Raw genomic sequence first — 25,042 nt, forward strand, 5'->3', positions numbered from 1 at the left:
GTCCCACTTTTATTCCCATCATAATCTCCCCATTTGGGTTTCATAATAACAATTTGACAAGTGTACTAAGTCGAATCGCCCGATTAGTTTGAGTGTGTATTCTACTTTACCATTCATCAATATCACCATTCCATGAGAATGTCTTGAATATAATAGCAAGACAATAACATTTTACTGGTTTGATGTAGTAGCTTCAACAAACAAATATGCACTTAAAAGATTACTTGCATTTGATAACAACATGGTGTTCAGATCAGTTTGCACGCATGTCGACAGAATCCATAGGTTACCTGCTATATCCAACCAACACATACACCAAGTAACTCTAATCAACATGATTGTCTACAAAGAGACAAATGAAGAGTATATGTCACATACTGTTACATCTTCCTTGCTAAGTATAACACTAAGGCCTAATAAGTTGAGCAAGAAACAGATGGTACAAATTTCTGCACCCAACGGGTTATTGGTTTGCGATGAGAATTACAATGGTAGGGTGAATCTTCTGTCGTACTACAATGCAGTAGGCACATCCGATGCTAATGCTATTCTGGACTTCCTTCTTTTCTTGCTTTCAGGTGTGCATCTTGTTCCATTAACCCTTCCCAGCTTCAGGGGAATTCTGCTATCTGAATTGGGTCCTGAAGGCGATGAATCAACAGCAGCATGAACGGCTTTACCTTTGTTCTTTTCCTTTCTAATGTTCTGATTGTGCATTGGAGATTTCACTCTCTTTTTTGATGATTGAAACTGCATTTCCTCCCTACCGTTGCCATGCCTAAGGAGTTGAACAGAGAAGGGATTTGCAGCTGTGTAACAAGTGGACTCACATACCTCACCTCTTTCCAAAGCAACGTCTCCATTGTTTACCTACAATTTTTTTTTCAACAAAGCGAAAGAAAAAAGGTGAACATTTCTTATTGATGGCCTCAGGCATAGGATAAAATTTCAAAAGCAAAAAAAGGAACATATTACTTCTATCTTCAAAGGTAGATAACTATAATGTCGCTAAAATTCATGTTGAAAGAGGGTTTTACCAATTGCAGAAGCGCAGAAAATGTTCGAGCAATGTCATGCTTTTCCGAACCCTTGACAACATCAGAAAAGGACATGGTGCTTTTATCATTTTCTTCCAGGGATAACTTGTTCAAAACCCTTGCCCCATATTCATGAATGTCAAAGGGCGGATGCGATTCCTGGGGATAAACACTAGAGGGATAAAATATCTGAACTGGCCAGAGAAAAATAGGACAAATAAAGGAGATCTTAGAAAATGCAACACACTTGTTCCTCCAAGTTCTGGTCAATTCTCTGTTTCCACGTTGAAACCCGAGCAGCCAATTCAGTCTGCTTCTCAGTTTCAGCAAGGTTAGCAAGAAGAGAATCCTACAATAGAAAGAAGGTCACCAAGACAATCACAGAAGATTCAACAAAATTTAAGTAACGGATAAGCATGTCTAGAGTTCATGTTAGTGAACCCTTCTCATGCCATTTAGGGGAAAATGAATAAAATATCAAGACACATACCTACAAATTACAATCCATAATTTTATGAAGATAATGAATTTTATTCTCACCAAGTGGGAGCGACAAAGATCTTCAAGGTTTTCTTGACCATTCAGATCTTCATGAGCTTCACTATCAAAAAGTGGACCACAATTATCATGCTGCAAAAATAAAATATAGTTAGCAACTTTAACTCGATAGAGCCACATTGAGCTAGCTTCAGAGAAACATGATCTTTACTGTATTGAGAAACATCCTTATCTAGATTACTAACCTTTTCACCATGTGGAGTAGCATTGTTGTTCATGTCTGCATTTTCTGGCATGTCAAAATCAGGAGGCCCAAAATCGTGATCAGCACTATCATAGTCATTATCTTCATTCTTTTCATTTGGGGTATAGAAATCATCATAGTCGTTGTTCACTCCATGAAGAAGTGATTCCCGGAGCTGCAAACAGAAACTTCATACAATGAAATATTCAGGCATAAAAAGTTAGGTACAAATAAACTATCAATAATTTTAACCTTCTCAAATGGTGGTGGAGATTGTGCGTCGACTTGCTTATTCATGGCACAACATCTCCTCTCCCACATCTCATTGAGGTCGGTATTAATGGTACCATGTAATCTTGCAAGCGGAAATTCTGTGGCCAAAGATGCAAGTTTTCTGGATACCACACCCTGCCTTCTATTAGATTTAACTGCTTGAAAGTATGAAACCTCGTTAGAGAATAAAGTGCTTGGATACAGAAGGAAACAAAGAGAAGGAAGCTTAAGAAACCTTTTTTGTACGATTTTACTTTCAAATTGCCTGGTTCATGAGGATTCAAGGGTTTCCATGGGTCTTCATCATCTGAGTCATCTAAATCTCTAGGTTCTGAATATCCATGTGCATCATCAATGTTATCAGGTATATCAGATGAGAATGGATCATTGTTTAAATTGCCTGGATCAAACTCATGTGGATCATTGTTTAAATTAACTGGATCAAACTCATGACCCCTCGGAGACTGATACAAATTAGCATCCTGATTCTTTCGCGCTGAAGATTTATTGCCAGCTCCCCCAGAAAGTCCTGTGGGAGAGGAAAAGCTTTTGTGGTATTTGGATTTTAGGGAACTGCCCTTTGAACTATTGTTCAGCCCCTTTCCAGCTATATTCTCACTATCCAGAAAGCAATCCACTGTTGCTGAATCACATGCGTCCAATAAAATAAAATCTCGATAAAGATCACATGTGGCTAGCTGCAAGTAATAATAGAACAAATCAAAATAACAGAAACATACTGTAACTGCACATAAACAGACACTAACATACCAAGTAAGACTCCAGTTCTCCAGCATCTCCAGTAACATCCAGGCAGTCACCCTCGAGCACAACCAGATTTGCAGGGGCCTTCACAAACTGGGTGAATGAATCCCTGCATACCGTATCATCCAACATATTCTTTGCTTCCACTGCAAAAAGAACAATATAAATCATGCTGTTTGAAGTCCGGACACTTATAAAATAACAGACAAGTAATGATGCTACCTGGGATTTCCTCTGAAACCCAGAATGGATCATCCTCTTCTTGGTTGGCAACCGGCAAACCGTTTTCATCTGCTTGGGCTGATCCACTTGCTGGTAGATCTGGTTCACTGATTTAACAGGAAATGGAAAATCTCAATATATCACATTTTTGGGTTATGATACTTACAATACCAAGAACTGAATTAGTATATTTGGTGTACCACAAAATTGATAGCAATGAAAAAATGTTTCAACAGCCACTTAATATGAATTACTCACTGCCCTTCATCAGAACAAGCAAATAGAAGATCATCAGTAGAAAGCTCAAGTGAAGAACAACTTATGGTTTATATTGGTAGAATTGGTTGAAACAGTGATGTTAAAGGCTCCCTTGATGCGTGCCTAAGCCCCAAAGCTAGGTGAAACCCATGGTGGCAAGTTTGTCTTGCTTAGGTGACGCCTTAGAGTAAGCATCAAAATGCCCATAGGCTTTGTTTTTAAGAAGCTAGTACCAGACAGGTCATCAAAAAAAATAAACAGAAGCTAGTACCAGACAATAAATATAGTTGGTAAAGCAACATATAGTTGTTAGTTGCTAGAGGGGTAATTTTGACGACGGATAATCTTAGGAAAAGGAAGGTTGTTTGTATCAGATGGTGTTACTTATGCAAGGAGACAGGTGAAGATGTTGATCATCTTCTTCACGGTAGCTTGGCCTCGAGACTCTGGTGGGCATTCAAATTGTACATAGTTAAAAAAAACTACTGAAAATTTAGAAAACAGAATTTTACAAGAGGGCACTGCCTTTCAGGATTAGTAAGAAGTTCGAGTGGCAATTAACCGCTTTCTATAATACAATAGACCTAAAAGGATAGAGTGTCAACAACTTCAAGTTTTTTAGATTTTAGAAGAAGAAATCAAGAGGTATTTTGCCTTGCACAAATATTTCTTCAAACCTCAACTTTATATGTATGTCCAAGAAGGCCTTAATCTCTAACAGGAGAAGACATCAAATGCACCCTAAAGTTGACCAGATATGTTGAATACACACTTCAACTAAACAGGTGACCTAATACACCCCTAACCTTGTTCGATGTGATATTATTACCACCCTCCTAAGGCAATCTTAGATTTTGCGTGTGTATAATATCATTTTCAATTTTTCATTACCTTTTTCCCTTAATATTTCCTTTTTATTCAAAACACTTTTCTTCTTCCTCCTCCACCATAGCATATTTCCCTCTTTCAAATCCCTTCTTCTTTCGTCTCCATCATTGATAGATTGAAGGAAAAAGGAAAACTGAAGAGAATAACAAAGAACAGTAAGACGGCTATGGAGTATAAAGGTTGTTGGCGGTGGAGCGTCAATAGGCAGGGGTAATGCCATTGTTGCGTGTGAAGTACATAGAAATTTTCAGATCTGTAAGACTGCTAAAATTCTTCAAAAATCTTGAAAATTACAGATGAAAATCAAGCATTTCATTGGTATTTACAGATGAAAATCAAGCATTTCATTGGTATTCTTTGTATAATCAAAATTGATATTGGTGGCTTGCTACTGAATGGCATTTTAGTGGCCGTAGGAGGTGCTACGGCGAGAATAGAGCAGACAGAGAGAGTAATCGTCTTCTCCGATCGATTTTCGATAAGTTTAGACAAAAACATCATGGATTTTAAGCACGGAAATCTCGAGGTTTTCAGTAGAGTCGTGGTGTACCTTAATGAATTTTCCCGGTGGGTTCTCCGATGAGCTTGAGCAGAAAAATCATGAACTTTATGGAGAGAAATCATGAACTTTCTGATGGAAGTCTTCATCTTTTCCATTTCTTCCTTAAAGTTCCTCTTTTGAAGTTTCAAAGGGAGGGTTGGAGATGCTTTCGTGAGGGATTGAGTGAAGAAATGTCAGGGCCGATGAACGGCGGAAGAAGAATCCAAAAGGGAGGAAAAGGGAAAACTTTAAAGAAAGTGGGCCTCACAAATAAAAAGAATAAATAAGAAAGAGAATCTAATATAATTAATGTGTTAGAAATTACTATATTAAGAAGAAGATTAAGAATACTTAGTTATATAATGACCAATAAAAGAGTGTCACGTGTGCAATTTTGTCATCTTACAATTCTTTTTTTTCTTCTCACGCATTTTAAGGGAGGTGAATGCACTTTCTCTATCATGTCACCTTCTAAGGTGGTAATAATATCACATATATTACATTGGAGAAAGGATGAGCAAATGGTTTCCTTATGTGGACTTGAACAATCCTCACCCTATGAGCTAACTTTTGCAGTTGAGTTAAGCCTCATATTTCTTTACAAGGTATCAGAGCCAAACTCTCTGTTCACCAATGTTGGGCCGCCATGTTTTATTGTCCACGCTCCAATTAATAAGGTCTAAGCGCGTTAGGAAGTGTTAAAGAGTTTCACGTCGGAAAAGGGATGAGCAAATGGTCTCCTTATATGAACTTGGACAACCCTCGCCCTATGAGCTAGCTTTTAGGGTTGAGTAAGTCCCAAAATTCATTTATTTACAACATTGAACAAGGTTAGGAGTGAATTAGGTCGCTTGATTAGTTGAAGTGTGTATTTGACTTGCCAAGACATCTTTAGGGTGCATTTGATGTCTTTTCCCATCTCTAACTTGAGGCATTTCCATGCCAAACATGGTATAATATATCAGATCAATTGGATTTTTAAAATGGCATGTTGGTCATACGCTATTGGAATAACTTATAAAGGATGATTTACAAGATTGCACTGTCAATATTAACAAGGAAACTCAAGTGGAAAATTTAACCATTTTGTCTATAATTTGTCTTTTAGCTAAATAGACACTTATGAGCTTTATGCTTTTGATTTCTATCACAATCTGTTGTTTATTGTGTTTCAAATGTTGCACTATTTTGTTGTTCTAGTTCCTTTCTAGTAGGATTTGCACTACTTTCCTTGTTAGTTCCAATGTTTTTCCCCGTGTTTTCTTACTCTTTGTACTTTGATTTACTACACTTGAGTTGAGGGTATTTTAGAAACAATCTCACTGTCACCATGAGATAGTGGTAATGTTTGGGTACACTCAACCCTCCCCAGATCCCACTCGTGGAATTCCACCGGGTATGTTATTGTAGACACTTATGAGCTTTAAAACCGAGTGGGAAAAGCAACAACGGGAACACCAAGCATTTCCATACGGTTTTTAGCAGAAGCTATGATGTAAGCTCAACAACATTTATGTACATACATTCATGTGTTTGGCAGAGTGCCTAAAACTAAATCTTTTTTTTATTGGTTTCCCATTCGGTGTCTGATACCCACATTGGAGTTCGACTAAATCTGAATTTACGTCGGAAAGTCCCACATTGGAGGGGGGGGTAAAAGCGCTCCCTAACAAAGACGACTCCATACCCAAGGGAACTCGAATCTGAGACCTCTGGTTAAGGATGAAGAAGTACTTACCACTTCACCCAAATCCTTGTTTGTTTCTAAAACTAAATATTTCTAACACTAACGTGAATTACTTTTTCCAAAAGCCAAACAATAATATATTCCTTGTTTGTCCCAAAAGTATTTATGTGAAAAAGTTGGCCAAACATATTTTTTAAGTTAAGAACTTAAGGAAATGTAAAGACTTTTAGAAATGGAGATGTATCTCATCAGATTTTACTTTCGGGTCAATAATCACCATGATAGAAACCCAAAACAAAAGCAGTAGGCTGCCATATTTTACATGACATATAGCTGCCTTGGATGCCCCACCAGAATTTTTCTTGCTGACATAATACTTGTGAACCAATCGTCATGGTCTCAACCAGGAAAATGCAATCTTCTCCAGATCAGGAAAGTTGAGAACCAATCAGCATGATCTCAAGAAGGAAAATGCAATCTTCTCCAAATCAGGAAGGTTGAGAAACTCTAACTTCCCAAAATGACCCGTGGTTACTTTTACTCGCTCGGTATTTTCTTGAACTTTGTCAAATTGTTGAAATTCCTAGAGAATTCAGAAGAAAATGCGAAATAAAAAATGGAATTTTGTTCTCCTAGACCTCTTAAAGTACAGAATCAGTCCCCTATTTAAATAAAGTATGTGAGTCTTTTAGCTGATGAACAATTCTTTAACATCAAGCTACACAACATAAATAAAAATATTTTTATAAGTAGCTATAAATAAGAATCCCATGACTTATATAATGTTCATGAGAAGATTCATTTTCCTGGATAAAATGAGAAAAACAACTTCTAAATTGGAAATAATCAGTACTCAGAGACTGTAACTTGCTTAACCTTCATTCTAAACAACATATGTTTAAAAATATTCTTATAACAAGACTCTTTTCAATAATCTTCCTCCCTTCACCTTAAGAAAACACAGCACCTTCAAAGGAAGAAATTGTCGAGGCGCAAGTGTGTGCAGCACACACTAGACTCACTTAACTCTGGTACAAAGTCAAACGAAGAAAGAAAGAGTGAAGCAGAGCACCATACACTACACTCTCATTCATTCTGATGGACCAAGGGATAACATTATTGCTTGAAGTAGACATTACTGACCTTAGCCACAACACTGCAATGACAAGACCAATCCACTTTCTTTTCAGAAAGAAAAAGAATAACAACCTCTCTACAAAATAACCTGGTCAATCAGAAATCATTGACTGTGTAAAGGCCCTAGCTCTCCATGGTCCATGCTTAGATAACTAAAGTTTACAAGCAGAATAAAAGCTTCAAAAAAAATTATAATCCTGAGTTGGTGTCTTCAGCAGTGAGTGGGTGATTGGGTGTGTGTGAAGTTTCATTCTCATGAATCATATCATAATTTCCATGCTCCTCAAAGTCCCAACCCATGAGAGAGGTATTACATACATTTTTTTTTATGACTGAGGCTATTACATACATTATGGCTGGTGTTTGTAATGAGCCTTCTCAGTTTGTCTAGAAATTTGAATATCATGTAGGAAATATACAGAGCCTAGAATCCATAATTTGTCTGATCAAAAAATTGTTGAATAGTGGGATGAAATGGGTATGGATATGGAGGATTCGTATAGTTGACCCAACTAAACTGGAACTGGGATGTAGTTAATGTTATTGTTGTTTACTTGTGGCTTTTCTAGCCTGGTCTCTAGAAAAGTTATGAACTTCTGATCAATACCTAAGAGAAATAACCCACAACTAGACCAAAAGTATGTGGTGTGGTTCTAGGACATTGTCAACATCTACATGTAATTGTTGACATCTATCAATACAACATTTTCCAAAGGATTATATCCCAGTAGGTATTCCAATCCAACATACACCAGAGTAGGAAATGGTAGCTATCTTAGAAACAATTAGTATTAATATCCAAAAGCTCTAAATGTCATTACCAGAATACTATTCACACCATTTAACTAGGTGAAGACAAAGACAAGCAGGGTCAGATTGTACAAAGAACTGGATAAAAACTCGATCAATAAAGTGCAACATTTAACAACCTTTACATACAAGCTTTCATCTAATGTTAAGTTGCAGAAGTTACTTAAAATTAGCAGCACCATTTCTCTAGAGGACCAAAATTACATCAAAACCATCTTCACAGGCTAGTGCACTGAACAAATTTAGAGAGAAACCAAAAAGAAAAAAAAAGAACAACAGCTTTCTAAGAAAAGAAAGGAGCTTTAGAAGTCATTTCCTGGAAAAACATATATTCAAACCCTTGTATATCACAGGTGAATGGCCTGAGATGTACAGCTACCGACGTGATAATACATGTTGAAGACAAGCAGAGGTAACTAAGACTGAACATTGTTTCATCCATTTACAGAACAAGAGAAAGTTGAATAAATTGTAACCTAGCCTCTAATTATGCAAATAATTAGACTTTATCTCCAACCAGAGACGCCTTTACAAATCTCAAGGAATAAACAAAAATAAACAGCAAAAGCTGAAAAAAAACCTCTTCTTGGTGATGAATTCCAAAGCATGCACTACAAGAGAATACAGATACTCCACCTTCCTGCTGTAAACCTGAACTGACCCCTGAAGCAGCAAAGCAGCTACACATCCAAAAAAACATCTCATCAAAAGAATTACAAGTACACACTTTTCAAACCACACAAACCCAAAACCTCCTTTTTGAAACATCAAAAATTACCTGGCATGGGGAAAATTATTTTACAAAAAAAATAAAAACATTTTTCTGATCAAATTCTAGAATTCTATCTCCAAAATATTCTCCAAGACCATTTTTGGGGAGAAATTTCACTACCACTCACAAAAATTCAAACAATTTCCAGGTAGAATTCATGTTCAAAAAATCACAACTTTAACAATTAAAATTTTCAAATTTCAACTTCAAAATTTATAGCCAAACGAGATCTTATTTCTGCTACACAAAAGTAAGTGAAATGTGATTAATGTACAAAGTGGAGGAGAATGTACACACAAAGCTGAAATTTTTACCTACCTTCAGCAAAATTCACAGAAAGGTGATGCCCATCATCATAATTTTCACTAGTAATTTCACCCGAGCAAATTTTGAGCAAATACTCCTCAAGATTTTTAGCTAAATCAACACCCCAATTCGATTCCAAATCCCGAAGTGGCTGAACTGTATGAAACTTCGCGTTTTCCTCGTCTGCGCCGGAACAATTCGCTTCTTCTCGACTGTTATTCATCTTCTATGAGTACAAAACTCACCATCCATTACACAAACCCAAAAAAAAAACTCTAAATTCAACAAAATGTGAATTGTTGAATCAAAATTGAAAGCCCTAATTTTTTGGGAAAAGGGGTTTATAGCAAACTACAGTGCGACGTCGTTTAGCTGCGTTTCAAATTTTTGGAGTGATGTTTTTCCCGCTCCAAGGTATATATGTATGTGGGCCTTATGTTGAAGAAATGAGATGGGCCAAAAGAAAGCCCATTTGAAGTTTATTGGATCATGTCATTGGCCCAAAGTAGTGGTAAGGTTTTTGTACATTTGAGTCTCTTTGGACTCCATTTTTGTGAGATTACTCTGAGTATGTTGTTATTGTTGTTGTAAACTTGTTCTAAAAATTCATTTACATACTCTAATTTTGTAGTGACATTATTGTATGGTCGATAGTAATACATACACGCTTTCCTCTACAGCGCCACGATAATTGTCTTGCATAAAGGCAAAAGAAAGAGAGTTGGTGAGGAGTGTCAAACCATCCTATAGTATCTTCACCATTTGCACCTTGCGCTAGTATCCCTTACGCTATGCTCTTTTGGTGTTTACTTTGGAATTTATCCATATATATGCACACACAAAAATATCTTTTAAATTGTATACCAACCATACACACTTCTAATCTTTAAATTTTATTTTTTTTCAAAACAAGCAGACTTTGAAAGTTTCGCTAAACAGAATATAAGTATATTTTATATGTGTTTTGAATATAACTTATATGTCTAACCAAAAAAAAATAGTTAATCCAAATTTAAACCACTTTAAAAAAATACTCCAAAAATACTCTTATTATTTTTTTCATTTCACATGCCCAAAAAGTAATTATAAGTGTAAGATAACACAACAAGATCTACAAAAATGAAGATAATTGTTTTTTTATTATTATTTATTGAAGATATACAAACTTTTTTACATCTTCATCATCCCTGGTTCATATGGGACACCAGTTTTCTTAACCCATCCATCAGTATTATCGCCACCTTTAAGTACAACTCCTGGGGCAAATTTAGCAATAACATCTTGTGGAGGGTTCTTAATGTAATTCTTCCAAGTTACTCTTTTATCAGTATTTGCACCTGGACCCCTATTTTGATACTCAACAAAATATAAAGTCTCAAGTCCAAAGGTACCAGCAAATGGAGTCCATCCTTCAGGTTCAATGAATCCATCAATTTGAGATTGCATCACTATGGTCCTTGAGTACATCTTCCCTGGTCGTCCAAGGAACGCCTTGTTGCGTGGTGGGTTGATGGCGACCAGAGCTGGCTCAGCTGTGATCGTGCAGTTCTGTATGACTATTGCACCTGTTCAAAGGCAGTGACAGAGTTAGAATTTCTAACGAGATAATTCAACTTGTAAATTAAAGAAATTTTTTGCTTAAGTAAAGGGATTCAAAAACTAATACAAATGACAGCATAGTGCACTAAGCTCCCGATGTTCACAATGTCTAGGAAAAAATGAACCACAATGTGTCTATTTTATGCAATTTATGATGTATTTTCCAATGAGACTTTTACCTATGGCTTGAATCTGTCCAGTACACGATTTGAACTTTATGGGCTCAGGGGGCATTTTAAACTTTAGTAGATTTCTTAAACACATATACACATTCTGAGCTACAGCTACTTGATTAGATCAAATCGATAGCCTACACTATACATTCACTCCTAGAACTTGTGACCTCCTGATCATATGATCAAAGGCTATGTAATGAAATGTCTCATTATTTAGATTTATATATGATATTTTCATTTTGATCAACATTATCTATACAAATAAACATATTTTGTTTTGGCAAAGTATCAGGTAACACCTCTTAGGGGTGAAAACTATATTCACCCCTACACATCGCAACAACTCTTAAAATTGTACTATTTTTATCATACTTATATAGTTGTAATTTTTCAGTGAAAGATATTTAATTCATTGAACTTGGATACATCACTGACCTGTTCCGAATGGTTGCATCCTTCCCTGAGCTGCAATTGTGATAGCCTGTGTCTGCATTTCCTCAGGTTTCCTCGCGATTATCTTACAGTTCTGGAACACAGCCACCGCGTCTCCAAAGATGAAATCTATGGTTCCTGAAATGGTACAATCGCGATAGAATTGTCTGCCAACATGAGCCATAAGTGTTGATTGGTAACCATCAATTTGACAGTTCTGGAATACTATCATTTCAGCTGAAACACGGAGTGCAACAGCTTCTTTTTTCAAAGGTCCTGCTGAGTTCTCGAATCCGATATCCTTAGCCATGAATCCCTGTCCAGAGATTGCTACAAAAATTGTATACAGTGACGTAGTCAGAAATTTATATTAAAAGGTTCAATTAAACCCCCTTGTCACTGTCATAAAACTTTAAAATAATAACCATTTTTCGGGTTTGTAATTGAAAAATAGACACAAAAGTCAAAAGTCGTAGAGAAATATCCAATTTTTTTGAATCCATCAATATCAGTATTTTGGATTTCTCACTTGTTTAAGTTCGAAATCCAGGACATTGTTTCAATGAATTTTCAAACACTACTTTTTTTTTCTTCAAAAATTGATCCAAACACATACAATTTTTACTAATTCTACCTATGCCTATATGGTCTAAAGCAATTGTTACGTCATGAGCTAACTTTTGAGTTGAATTAGGCTCGAGATCTAAGTTTTGATGTTTGCTATATGTATGTACATATAATGACATAAATGATTCAATACTTACAAACAGTGGCAGTAAGGAAGATTGGGAGGCCATCAAGATAATTTTTGTTGCCAGTAATTTTGGTCTTGTTTGAGCCTTCACCAATGAAAACAACATTGGTCATTGTATTGGCAACTTCAACATTTTCATTGTAAATACCAGCCTTGATGAAGATGACATAGGGTTGAGCATTGTTTGGGGGAACTGTTTTAAGAGCTTCATTGATTGATTTGTGTTGTCCACTACCATCTTGAGCCACCACAACATTGGGCTTGAGGGTTGCAATTTGAAGGAGTCGTCGGTTGCCTGTAAAGACAGATTTAGAATTTAAATTTCATAATTTCAACCTTCTATGATTTTTAGTCGATAAAGCAATCTTGGTCATAGAAATAGAAAGACATGAATCACATAAAAAGATCTTTCGATTATATGCCGTGTGACTCTGACGTAGATGAGTGAGTGGAGCAGGAAAAAGAAGGAACCTAATTATATAGAGTCGACTAGAACTAGAAGACCACTAGCCTGAGAGAAGACAACCTCTCTCATAGATGGGTCATTTCTCTCTTTTTTTACTTAACCTTTTTTTAAGGGTATAAAATAGTAGAATCAGGTGTTCAACCATGCAACTATAGCGACCCTACACCCAACTCTGGTTCAAAGGTATCCTTCACTCACTTTCATTTTTTTAATGAGCATAGTTTTTCATTTCAAAATTTATTAAGCGTCTCAAAAGGCAATGTCAACCCGTGTAGAAAGGGTCACACTAGCTAATTATAGCGACTCCATACCCAACTCTACCTAACAAGCACCCTCCACCCTCATTCATTTTTTTTAAAATCTACCTTAACATTACCTGCTTCCGCGACCAACAATCGTCTGTTAGCGATACCTAGGCCTTGCAACCCAGTCATTTGTTCCTCAAAACTACTAACAATATCAAGTGCAACACTTGACAACTCGCTAGCAGTCTTCAAGATACTCTTCATTTTCTCACCAGTATCACCAGTTGTGTTAACGAATGCATCTATACAAGTCTCTTCAAATGTAACAGCAGAGCTAAGCCAGGACCTAACATCATAGATATACTCTTTAATCAATTTATTAAGGTCATTACTATCAATTTGTGAAAAAGATCTCTTGATCTCTTCGATCGAACGATCAAGAACTTCATCACAAACTTTTAAAGCATTCTTAGTCCTTGGATCATTTGCAGCTTCCTTAAATGGAGCTGAATTTTTAATTGAATTTGAAATTTCAGTCATAGTATTATCAAATGCGGTTTTAATCAACTCTTTTGGATCACTAGTATTTTTAGCCGATCCAAGTGATTTTTCGCATGCTTCTTTATATTGCGTAGGTTGACACATGGCTTGTACGGATTTGCTAGAACTCGAAATTTCGCCCCCGTTAGAGGTTGAATCATCATTTTTTTTTGTAAACGTAACGGCAGCACCAACAACACAAGCAACTAGAAGAATTGAAGCAATTCCAGCAATCACTATTTTCTTTTTACCGGCCTCCGCCATTTTAAATTTTAATTTTTTTGAGATTTTTTAAAATAAAGAATAGATAGTTTTTTTTTCTTCAATAATTCAAAGCAGAGCATGTGGGGATTTTTAACGAATTTTTGTGTTCCCCTGGGCTCTGCCAGTATACAGAAGTTAAACTCGTAATTTAGAAATGTGGTATGTATTTATAATAGGGAGAGATAAGAAATAAGAGAATTATTAGGTAATCTGTTAAGTAATTTGTGGAAAATAATTTGTTTGTTTATTTGGTTAGGATTGAATTCAGGTTTACCAGTACTTATAGTTGGAATTTTTCAATTTTTTCAATTAATTTTTTTTTTTACTCCACTAATTTATTTCTTTTTAACCTCTTTTTTTGGGATTTATTTGTTGTTTGTTTCTAAATCAGTGACTATAGTTTTTAGTTATTAAATGACACTGCTTTAAATCATTTTTTTAGATTAAAGAAAATATCAACCAAACTTATTTATTTATGTCGCATTCTATCGCATGTAACTTATAAACTATATTTATCATGTGTGGCTTATAAATTGCATACATATGTGCGGTGCAACTTATCAATCACATTTGTTGGATGAGTCGTATTCAATTGGTGTGACTTATAAATCGCATTTAGTCAAATCTGACTAATAATCATATTCATATAAATGTGATTTATAGTAATTTTCGACTAGTTTTAAGTTTTGGAGTTGGAGTTACTCTACAAAAATATTATACTTGAATTCTTCTATTTAAAGTTTCCTCTCCTCTTGAATGTAATTTATTCTACATTTCTGAATCTTTTGTAGGCCCAATCTATATATATAATTGTTGAATGAATTCACAATAATTACACGTGATTGAAAAATATTAAGCAAATGTTTGGTCATAAAATTTGGAACCTCAATTTAAAGGTTTAATTTAAAATAATCATTTGTTATAAAATCTGCATAAAATTTTAATTTCAATTTCAAATCTCAAATTCGCGAATAAGTAGGATTTCAACTTGTGATTTTAATTTTATTTTTTTAAAATGTAAAACTTGACCATATATAGGTATATATTTTGTAAAAAAAAAAAAAACTCATTATTCAAATTTTGCGAAAAAAAAAAAAAGAAGAAAAGAAGAGAAGAATCATGCTGAATAGAATTTTAAAAAATATAAGAGTTTCCTGCTATATATTGAGAAAAATAATAATTCTAAGATACATGTATTTTTGCTACCAAATACATAAAATAGGGAGAGAGGTGAGTGAGATGGGGAGGAGGGCAAGCGAGATTCGTTAAGTATCTCAGATACATGCAAATCGCACTATATACACACCAAATACAGTATCTATATGTATCTAGTGTAATTCACATGTATCTTTGATATCAGATACATAGGAGAGTGTTGAGCGATATGGAAAAGAAGCAAACAAGATTTGTTATGTATCTCAGCTATATGCAAATCCATTTAGATACAATGTGTCTAAAATAAATTACACCTAATTTTTACCTCATATATCTCTAGATACATGTATCTAGATGTATCTGAAAGTATCTGAACACACCAAAATCCGGAGAGATATATAATATTATCTGGACACACTAAAATCTAGAAAGAGATATAATGTTACAAACTAAAATATATCTAAGTAATTAACTCATAAACTAATGTGATTTATGTAAGTTCTCCATTTACTAATGCGACACCTTAAAACATTCTAATACTTTAGGTATAAACTATAGTTTATTCATTTGGTAGTATCAAAAAACATGTTAAAATGAAATTTCAACTTCAAATTAACGTAATTTCAAATCATGTCCGAACGGGTCCAAAAGATATTGAAATAATACCTACTTTATTAGGCATTTAACCACATTTTGTAGATATATTTAAAAAAAAATGAGTCATCTTTCTCACAATATTCACGTGATACACATGACCACTCATTCTACTCCTTCTGTATCGGTAGGTCTTCCATCGCTGCCGTACGCGCGTGTCTACACGCGCTTAGGACCTACTTATGTCGCCTCCGCCACTCATCCTCCTCGTTCACTCCGCTTCTCTTTTTCTCGCCGGAGATATTACTTTTTCCCGCGAAAATTCACCATGCCTTCCGCCTCCGCCGCCGATTACCCCGTCGATGGCGATGAGCTGAAATTTCCGTTGGAACTTGCCGATGAATCTGATTTTGATCGAATTGTATCATCCGATGGACTTATCACCATTTGCGGCTTCGGTTCTCTCCTCTCAGGTTAAAATTAGATTATACATTTATCCTGAACTTTGATTTTTGGAGAATATTACAGAATTGCAATTTTATACTCAATACTTAGTGTACTTTTTAAATATCTTAATTTTTAATCCTTCCGTTCGAAAATACTTGTCATGGTTCATTTATCGACATTCAAACTGCATGAACTTTTGGCCAATTTTAAGATTGTATTTGTTTTCACCGTATTGATATGAGAAAATTGCAATTTATAGTACTTCTCGTATATTTTTTGTATTTTTAAGTTGAATTGATCTAATGTAGCTCAGCTCTGAAGATTAGTCAAATTGACTCTCGAGAAGGGTAACGTGAGAATTACTTTGGCAATTAATGTAGTTCATGCTTAGTCAAATTAACTTGGAAGTGTGAATTAAGCTGTGACAAAGTGAGTTGTGTTATAATCTGTCACTGTGTATGGCATTTTGATGTTGTTTTTTTGTTGGTAGAGCAGAGAGGAGTGCTCGGAGTACATTTCCGGATCTGATAAACTTCAGAGTGGCGAAAGTGAGTGGATTTCGGAGAGTGTTTGCTCATGTGGCACCTATTTTCTTCGAGCGTGGAATAGCTAAACCTGAAACAAAGGTGTCTTACATTCACTAAAAATGCAATCTTTAATATTGTTTTGTTTTACATTCATATTGTTTGGTTTGCTAAGAAGGTGCAGGGAATAAAAGAAACAAAGCAAAAAAAATGGCTCTGCATGCTGGACTCTTGATATATTAATTGGATATTAGAAGGATGAAAGTAAATTATGATTAAACGAAATTGCTCAGTCACAATTTCTGTAAAGTTACTAACTTTTGTTGGCTTTACATAACTACTTATCAGTAGAAACTTTCCGGAATTGTAAAGGTGAAATAAACTGGAATTAGAACGGTCTCTGCTATAATCGTTTTAAGTCACTTTTTTGGAATTGGGAAGGAGGATAAATTCTTCAGGAAACTTGGAAGGAGAGAAAAGTAGAAATGAGAGAATGGTATAAGTCTAACAGACCATGTGAAATAAGGAAAAGTTAAGTGATTTCTTGTCTATGTCGTGGTGGATAGAGTTACCGACACTTGTCTTGGAGAGAGGTAGCAGGTACCATGTGGATTTGTCGAGATAAGTGCAAGTTGGTTCGATCTCCGTATTTATCAAAAATAAAAACGAAAGCATGGTCAACTCAACTCTCTGTTTAAATGAGAAGTGTCAGCTCCTGGTTGTCATTTTATTGAAAATCTTTATAAGCCTCTTTGAAATGAAAGAGTTAGATTAACTTGATTTTCAGTATTGTGCATTGAGGTATCAGGAAAACCGTCATTGTGAATAAACTATTGCTGCCTTTTGAATTACTCTCAAATATTTATTTAGGACTGACTTCTATTGCGTGGAATGTTTCTCTATTTCTAGGAAATATCAAGCTTGAGTGTGGAGCCCTGTGAAGGGGAAACTCTTATCGTTACTATCTTTGAGATTCTGAGATCAGAGGTAACGTCTTACGAAGTATCCATTTTAAGTTGGTTACGTACCTAATAAAAATATTTGTCCATTTTAAGTTGAGATCTTGCCATGATTACTCCTGATCTCTAACTTCTTCTCTGTAAAGACCAGATTCCAGCATTTATTGAAAGAGAGCACGAGTTTCGGTTTTTAGCTGTAAGACCTTCAATAATCCTTCCTTCTCTTGCCTTTCTCTAACTGTATAAAATTAAATGTAACTTCAATTCATATAACTAATATCGGAATTTTTTCTGTGTTTAGGTAGTCCCGGAAACACTTAATGAATTGTTTTACATCAATCCAGCTGTAAGCACCCTGAGACTGCTCGGCCTTTTGTACCTCTGGTGAACCAATAATTTGTCCTCTTGATCCATATTTGTGTTATCTCTTAATGCAGGTTATTTGTGCCCGTTATAGTGATGAGGAGTACCTGAAAAATAGATGCAGAGGTAATTTTCCTGTCACTTGGAAAGATAGGGAGTAATACAGTAAAACCTCATTATAACAACGTTTCACTATAACAGCCTGATTTTCTACTATCTTTTTAACACTAACAATAAGAAAATGGGAAAAACTTCAACCGAAAACGAAATAATTGATGATTCATTCTTAAGTTCATGTTGTTTCATGTATCATATGTTACCTTCTGTGTGTATGTTACAGTTTCATATCTTCTATTTTATCATTAGGTGATAAAGACATCTTCTTCCAGCGGTATGGACGGTACAATATTAACAAGATATGGCGAGATGATATTTTCCCCTGCCGTGTCTATCTCCGTCATTGGTCAGTTCCATCGAGTACTTATTAGTGCAAACCATATTCATTTCCGAAACTTGTTTCCTCAAATCTCTTAGTCCTGTGATCATTTGGATTTTCATACCTGCTTGAACATTGTGATTTTGTAGTGTCCTGGCCGCTCAAAATCTTTGTGATCTAGCCTACGACAACTTTCTTGATCATACCTTCCTTGGTGACCGTAGAACTACAATACGCGAGTACTTGTCAACAAGTGGTTCTGGAATCATGGAAGAAGAGCCTCCAGAGTTGTTAAAAGAACGATATGGCGGTTGAGTCTGATGCTGATCGAATGACAAGCAATTTTGCTGACTAACTCCATATTAGGTTGTATATCAGAAATATTTGTGATTTGCATCACAAATAAACTGCATTGACTTGTAGTCTGTATTGACAAACTTCTGCTCAATCAAAAGTGAGTGTTTTTCGACACGAAAAGCGTGATAATGCTAATATGTCTATCAAAGTATCATGTTGAATATGATGGAATTTCATATGCCTTTCTGAATGTACACTTGTTTGGTTTTGTCCAAACACAAAATGAAAAGAATAGTCATTCTTGGAAAATTGATGGCTTATAATCTTTTGATGATATGAACTAACATCAACATTCATCATTCTCTCAACACAAACAAAATGTTGACTTAAAAAGTGTTCGAAAAAACACAAAATCTACATGCTTGGCCATGAAACAAGAATTAGGCTTGCACGTGAGGAGACGCGTCGAAGATATAACAAAATATATAAAAGTATATATATATATGATCTTGATTCTTGAATATGTCTTATATTTATCTGTTTTAGGGCTTGATTAATTTAAATTTGCGTTGGAAGGTTTCATTTTAAGGGTAACTTAAAGTGTTACATATCAAAGATGACTATATACTCAGACGTTTAATTAAAGATGAATGAATACTTATCATTCCACCATGACTTCTAGTGACGGATCTTGAATGTGTGTCACAAACAATAATGTTTTTTCAACTAAACATGTGGACATTTTCCTTAGAGGTTGAGTAAATATAGTGACAAAGTCAAAAATTTTATTAAAAAAACTAAAAAATTTAAAAGTTAAAAGAATGACTTTTTGACATATATAGTAGTATAATTTTTTGATAAAAAGAATGACTTTTGATACCTCCTTAGACAAAGGTGGCTCCTCTATAAATCTGTCAAACATAAGTGAAATTACTCTAATAATATAATTATTATTTTTACAATCATTAATATATATAACTTAAATTTTTTATCGAACTATTCTTTGTCTTCTGAATATTATGATTATTATCATTGGAAATTCATTAGTCTTATTGATATTAAGAAGTAGAAAATAAAAAATAATCAGCCAATACTTGTTCATAGACAACAAACATGAGTTTTATTCCTTGGCAAATTTCAAGTAAACAACAACAAAAAAAGATAAAAATTGACCACCACACAATACAAGAAATTAAAAGACACACCAATGAAAATACACTCTTTTTACTTTTTGTCAACCAGAGGCGAATCCAAGATCTAAATTAAGTAGGTTCAAATTAAGTGAACCTTAACTTTGAGAACGCAATTCAGGTCAAAATCAGTAGTTTTCAAATTAACTGATTGAAATCCGCACTAGATCCATCTTTGAATAAGGAATTTAGGTAAAAATAAAATAGTTTGCATATGAACCAACTGAACCCGCACCAGATCCGCCTCTGACTACATAAATTAATAAGCATCAGGATTTGCTAGGAGGTAAGCCTCAATAGCCTTGAATAGTCCAATAGCCTTCTCTTTGCCAGCCTTAATGTCCTCTTCTTTGATTTGAACATCACCCTTAGTGTGATAAGTGCTAGTGTTCTTGCAAATTGACCCTCCATTTTCATATGGTTCAATTTTAATTTTATAAGAAATTGATTCAAGAACATCCATTAAAGCATCTCCTTCAATGATTGTGTAGTTGTATGTGTAGTTCTCTTTGTCAACTCCATCAACCCTTTGCTTCATATTCTTGAATTGGCTACCTAAAAAAACAACACAACAATTATTATTATCAAGATAGGTGAGAAAAGAATTAAAGACATAGGTAACATGTCTGGTACTCGCTTTGGAGTCCATGTAACGCATGAGGTCTCTGATTGAGGAGGAAGGAATCTTATACATCTCATCACTATCCTTGGTGGATAACGTGTCTCTATTTTGTCTAGAGAATAAAATTCTTTCTTTTGTATTCTAATGATCAACAATTGACATTCTTTTAGTCAAAATATAACAAAAACTAAGTCCAACTCATTTTTCACGCTAATTCAAGATCTTAAGTCAGTAAAAATGTAAAATACTATTACTACACCAACTATTCATTTATGAAAATCGATACAAACTTATATATATGTACATATATTTATTTATTTTACCGTCGCCGAAGGTGATCAACTTGATAGTGCCAACACCACCATCACCATGGAGGATTTCAACATTCTTGATGGCTTGTGGAAGGATTTTAGGGATTAGAATGTCAGCATCAAGAACAGAAGCTTTAAACAATTTTGCTGGTGGAATTGAGGAAATAGTATTTGTTTCACAAGTGATGACACCCATTCTTTTTTTCTTTTCTTTTTTGTTTAGATGTTTACTAATAAAAGTTGTTGATGAAATGCAAATGCATGAACTTGAGCTTTATTTGTAGTGTTTAAGATGATGAAATTTATTTCACTGTATGTTCACGTTACCTCTTTAACATGAAAATCAAATTATTTAGTAGTTGAAGATTTGGATTCTTCTTTACTCATGTGATGTTTGACTATATGTGGTCATAAATTGTACTCTCAAGATGCATAAGACAGCCAAAGAAGAATTAGGGAGGTTATTAGATGAGACCTGACACAATATCAATCAAATAAAAACATGATCTTGCCCCCAAGGCCTAGCTCAAGTGGCAAAAGGTGAAGGATTTGTGGCTTATGTCGCAAGTTCAAGCCTCACACCATGCAAAGCAAAGCCCGATATTTAAGTGAAGAAGGGTAGAGACGCGGGCCCATTATCCACCGAGTTTAGAAGGCTGTGATTGATCCAAAGAGCAAGTCACTGATGGATTTCTCGGTTATCAAAAAAAATTAAAAAAATAAGAACATGATCTTTGATAAGAAGGTATGGAGGTCGATGTTGTCGCACTTTGGAGAAGCAAGGGACTATCCTCATCTCTTCTCCTCCTTACAAGTAGTATTTAATAATCACATAGTTTCTTATATCAAAAACGGCCTCCCTACCCTACTAAATGTGAATCACAACTGCGTCTTTACGTGGTTAAATTAGAAATATATTGCATAGTGTCCAACAGGGAAAAGTAAAGGGTACTCATTATTATATACATACATATATAGATAGAACTACATACAGTAGGACTCCATAAGTTCCAATTGGCCTAATAACTACTACAGATTTGGCAGCAGAATCTCTTTCTTTCACAGAGCTACAACATTGCAGGTTACATAATATAATAGTTACTACATTGCAAATCCTCTTGGTTAAATTAGAAGTCGTCATCTTCAAGGAAAGTCGATAGCAGAAGCCCTTGCACAAACTCACATTTCCTTGCCTTCTCTACTTGGTCTTCTTCAGATAGTGGAGTTGGCAGAATATTTCTGTTCAATAATATAACATCAAGTTCAAGATTAATAATGTCAGACATGTGAATAGGAAAAGGACCAAAGTGAAAATTTGAAGTCCACAAAAGAGCCATATAAGAACAAGTTGCCTAAAGGATAAACTTGGATCTTTCCCTTTAAGGCATATCATGTACTCACCTTCGATTCGTTTTTTCTGTCTTAGTATGACTGGCGCAGAGTTGAAGAGAGGAAGATCTTTAAATCTTGAGATCTGAATGCTATGTTATGTTTTCCCTATTCTTTTTTATGTCCTCTTTACTTTTTGTATTTTTCTTTTAACTGCTCTGATGTTCATTAATCGAATCGAGGGTTCTTCCGAAAATAGCCTCTCTACCTCCTCGAGGTAGGGGTAAGGTCCGCGTACACTCCCGCTTATGGGACTACACTGGGTTTGTTGTTGTTGTTGGTTTGAAACTAAAGATGTGTTTAATGTACCAAAATATCTTTTGAATCTTGTGGTCTAGAACATGCCATTAAACATGAATGGTAAGACACATAATTGAAACAGTTCAATTTCAAATCTGACAAGTTATTGACCTATGAATCTGCTAAGCATGCCACTCATCACCAATGCCTTGTCTAAAGAGTGTCAATTCTATTTAGCACACTATACAATGATGAACACACGAAACTTGAGACTAATATCTTCTCTAAACATTGGCAAGTCTCCAACAGCAGTATCTATGATTATTGGAAAATGAGACTACAGCAGGTAAAATGGAAAAGGATCATAAACATACAGAGGGATATACTTTTGTCCCAAATTACATCAAAATATGGCAGCTTAAGAATTGACTTCACATTAAGTAGTAAAAATATGTTCCAAATACCACAAAGAGAATGAAAACTTATGTGCAACTCAGCCAAGCAATGAAACAGGCAATTAAACATTACGAAAACATTGAGAAAAGGAACCCAATGACTTAAGGACAAAGAAACAAAAGAAAGAAGCCGAAATAGGGTTGTTCATGTACGCTTAGAAGCACTACATCAGCTGGGACTCCATTCCCTCTTTTACCCCTACTTCCTCATCCACTTCCCACTTCCCAGCATCAAAGGCAATGATAAAAGGAGACATAATAGAAGTGTAATAAAACGCTGACATACCTGTCAGACAAGTTCTCAACAGCGCTTTCTTGTGTTGAGCATGCTGCTAAAGCTTCATCAACTGAAGACAGAGGTTGAACTTCAGAAGGTTCATCAACCGAAGCTGAGCTGTTAATGAATGAAGATAACAAGGGATCAGGATCTGCACTGGTGGAAGAAACCAAGTGGGAGGATCCCCTGAGAATGGATTGTAGACTTCCTTCTCTCAGCTCTTTTCTTATAATAGAAAGAGTTGAATTAGGTCCACCCCTTCGAAATCGTCTCTTGCGCTGAACCTGTTACACAGTCAATGAAATATAATAACTATATCGAGTCTAGCACTAAAAGCAGACAGAAGAGAGATGCTTTATAGTTCTGGCAAGAGCTTCTGAACACAGAAAAGGCTTCATATTCAAATCCCAGTTGAGCAAACAAAGAAAAAGCACCAGAAGGATACCTTCAGAATATTTCCATGTTGCTGCGTAATATGGCCAACCAAATTCGTTCCAACCCTTTTAGCACAAACGGGGCATATCTGCATGTACATATGTGTTGTCTAAGTCAACGGATAACACAGACATATAAACCAGATATTTTCACTGACATTTATTTAATAGGAGAAGTGCCACAGGCACTAGCTACATATGCAACTCAAGCTTGAAGCATTTAGACATAAATAATACATCTGTAAACATATATCGAGAGACAAAATAATAATCATACTTGTGATGATCTTTTTCTATTTGCACCTAAGAAGTCTGAAACAATTGCCATGGAAGGAATCAAGGATAAGTCGTGTTGGGACATGGGCAAAGTTAAGATAATTGCTCTCAATACCCTGAATGACATGGCTAGCTTTTCATTATCAGATTGCTTCCCTACTCCCCAGATTTTCCTGTTTATACTTCTATTTCTTTTGAGCGGTGGAGTTCTAACACCAGAGTGTTACCACAAACACAAAGTGAGATTATAGCTCATAAGATAAGAAGGAAAAAAACTTAATATTCCTGTGTACGTTTTCTAGCAAAGCTGGCCCAAGCACCACCTCAGGTTGTACTTCTTAAGTCTATTTGGAATGAGATAGTGACTATTAAGTCACAGTTGACTTTCTTTCTTTTAATATGGTATGCCCACCCCCCAAACTCCCTGCTCAAGAGTCAATACTCAATAGTGGTCCTTTCCCACTTTGCTCCCTTGGTGACTCGAATACTCAACCTTAGGGTAGGAGGTGGGAGGATCCTCTCCACTAGGCTAAAGACCTCCATTTCAAACCTTTCCTATCCTTAACTATGGCCATGAATCAGAGAACTCCAAAAATGAGCCAAAGAACTCGAGAGCCTAAACATTTCCTTTTCCCAATGAAAACTATGAGGCAGATTACATGGTTTCAAAGGAGGAAAAGAAAAGGTGGGAGGTTGCTGGTATCTGCTGGTGCTAGATTAATCGAGTTACTGACCTCCACCGTTGAATAACCAGAAAAAAGACCTGAGACTATAGACAGTTCTAGGGAAATTAAACATTGACTGGGATATTAATTGCAATAACCAGAGCAGGAGGAAAACCTACTATGATGTAAGCATGTAGCATTGATGCACTTAGTGCTCAAATAAAGCATTTACAGCTTAATACTCTCCACAATTAATATACAAGGCAACAGAACAAGAAGCTATCTTCTTCTTCTTCTTTTCCTTTACATAAGGGAAATAAGGAACTACTATCCTGAAGCTTTGAATTGTGAAGTTCAAAGCCTCTACTATATACACACTAAATTGAAAAGGATCTCATTTCAAAAAGTCGAAGGCAACATTGACAATATGTATTATCATCAATGCCATGGGAATCTTCCTAACATCCCCCCCCCCCCCCCCCCCCCCCCCCCCC

General features: G+C 35.4%; 5 protein-coding genes across 6 annotated transcripts in view; 1 reads left to right on the plus strand and 4 right to left on the minus strand.

Moving 5' to 3' along the window:
- Window positions 1-230: 230 nt before the first annotated feature.
- LOC125862913 (condensin-2 complex subunit H2) lies at window positions 231-9,816 on the minus strand. Of its 2 annotated transcripts, XM_049543034.1 has the most exons (12): window positions 9,451-9,816; window positions 8,941-9,040; window positions 3,040-3,146; window positions 2,824-2,963; window positions 2,489-2,750; window positions 2,288-2,452; window positions 2,032-2,207; window positions 1,781-1,954; window positions 1,578-1,667; window positions 1,285-1,386; window positions 1,038-1,196; window positions 231-870 (listed from the first exon to the last, which is right to left on the minus strand). In XM_049543034.1, the coding sequence occupies exons 1-12, from the start codon at window positions 9,659-9,661 to the stop codon at window positions 514-516; spliced, it is 2,043 nt and encodes a 680-aa protein (XP_049398991.1). In that variant the 5' UTR covers window positions 9,662-9,816; the 3' UTR covers window positions 231-513. The 2 variants fall into 2 exon arrangements, with proteins under 2 accessions (XP_049398991.1, XP_049398990.1); XM_049543033.1 differs by having other exon boundaries at window positions 232-870; window positions 2,288-2,750.
- A 761-nt stretch (window positions 9,817-10,577) lies between these two features.
- LOC125863175 (pectinesterase-like) lies at window positions 10,578-14,045 on the minus strand. Its single transcript, XM_049543344.1, has 4 exons — window positions 13,242-14,045; window positions 12,410-12,694; window positions 11,649-11,975; window positions 10,578-11,003 (listed from the first exon to the last, which is right to left on the minus strand). The coding sequence occupies exons 1-4, from the start codon at window positions 13,912-13,914 to the stop codon at window positions 10,609-10,611; spliced, it is 1,680 nt and encodes a 559-aa protein (XP_049399301.1). The 5' UTR covers window positions 13,915-14,045; the 3' UTR covers window positions 10,578-10,608.
- A 1,747-nt stretch (window positions 14,046-15,792) lies between these two features.
- On the plus strand, window positions 15,793-18,895 carry LOC125863193 (uncharacterized). Its single transcript, XM_049543362.1, has 8 exons — window positions 15,793-16,136; window positions 16,606-16,736; window positions 17,544-17,621; window positions 17,745-17,789; window positions 17,895-17,939; window positions 18,031-18,082; window positions 18,323-18,419; window positions 18,542-18,895. The coding sequence occupies exons 1-8, from the start codon at window positions 15,821-15,823 to the stop codon at window positions 18,705-18,707; spliced, it is 930 nt and encodes a 309-aa protein (XP_049399319.1). The 5' UTR covers window positions 15,793-15,820; the 3' UTR covers window positions 18,708-18,895.
- Window positions 18,896-20,135: 1,240 nt separating this feature from the next.
- LOC125862615 (major allergen Pru ar 1-like) lies at window positions 20,136-21,016 on the minus strand. The gene is made up of 2 exons (XM_049542731.1): window positions 20,825-21,016; window positions 20,136-20,434 (listed from the first exon to the last, which is right to left on the minus strand). Exons 1-2 carry the CDS (start codon window positions 21,006-21,008, stop codon window positions 20,139-20,141), a joined length of 480 nt encoding a protein of 159 aa, XP_049398688.1. The 5' UTR covers window positions 21,009-21,016; the 3' UTR covers window positions 20,136-20,138.
- Window positions 21,017-21,755: 739 nt separating this feature from the next.
- Window positions 21,756-25,042, minus strand: part of LOC125862852 (protein DEHYDRATION-INDUCED 19 homolog 4-like) — a 5,465-nt gene continuing 2,178 nt past the window's right edge. Inside the window, exons 3-5 of the mRNA XM_049542975.1 lie at window positions 23,619-23,696; window positions 23,183-23,457; window positions 21,756-22,051 (exon numbers count right to left, since the gene is read on the minus strand). Coding sequence (XP_049398932.1) covers window positions 21,940-22,051; window positions 23,183-23,457; window positions 23,619-23,696 — 465 coding nt within the window. The 3' untranslated portion in view covers window positions 21,756-21,939. The remainder of the gene's footprint in view (window positions 22,052-23,182; window positions 23,458-23,618; window positions 23,697-25,042) is intronic.

The sequence above is a fragment of the Solanum stenotomum genome, chromosome 4 (genome assembly GCF_019186545.1).
Source record: "Solanum stenotomum isolate F172 chromosome 4, ASM1918654v1, whole genome shotgun sequence".
Lineage (NCBI taxonomy): Eukaryota > Viridiplantae > Streptophyta > Magnoliopsida > Solanales > Solanaceae > Solanum > Solanum stenotomum.

Coding starts and splice junctions, on each gene's coding strand:
- LOC125863175 (XM_049543344.1), bottom strand. CDS start 13,914: ATGGCGGAGGCCGGTAAAAAGAAAATAGTGATTGCTGGAATTGCTTCA. Junction 11,976..12,409: donor CTTCCTTACTGCCACTGTTT/GTAAGTATTGAA, acceptor CAATTTTTGTAG/CAATCTCTGGACAGGGATTC. Junction 11,004..11,648: donor GATGCAACCATTCGGAACAG/GTCAGTGATGTA, acceptor GCCTTTGAACAG/GTGCAATAGTCATACAGAAC.
- LOC125862913 (XM_049543033.1), bottom strand. CDS start 9,661: ATGAATAACAGTCGAGAAGAAGCGAATTGTTCCGGCGCAGACGAGGAA. Junction 2,964..3,039: donor GGTTTCAGAGGAAATCCCAG/GTAGCATCATTA, acceptor TTCTTTTTGCAG/TGGAAGCAAAGAATATGTTG. Junction 1,197..1,284: donor ACCAGAACTTGGAGGAACAA/GTGTGTTGCATT, acceptor GTTTATCCCCAG/GAATCGCATCCGCCCTTTGA.
- LOC125862615 (XM_049542731.1), bottom strand. CDS start 21,008: ATGGGTGTCATCACTTGTGAAACAAATACTATTTCCTCAATTCCACCA. Junction 20,435..20,824: donor GTTGATCACCTTCGGCGACG/GTAAAATAAATA, acceptor TTGTTTTTTTAG/GTAGCCAATTCAAGAATATG.
- LOC125863193 (XM_049543362.1), top strand. CDS start 15,821: ATGACCACTCATTCTACTCCTTCTGTATCGGTAGGTCTTCCATCGCTG. Junction 16,137..16,605: donor CTTCGGTTCTCTCCTCTCAG/GTTAAAATTAGA, acceptor TTGGTAGAGCAG/AGAGGAGTGCTCGGAGTACA. Junction 17,940..18,030: donor TGTTTTACATCAATCCAGCT/GTAAGCACCCTG, acceptor CTCTTAATGCAG/GTTATTTGTGCCCGTTATAG.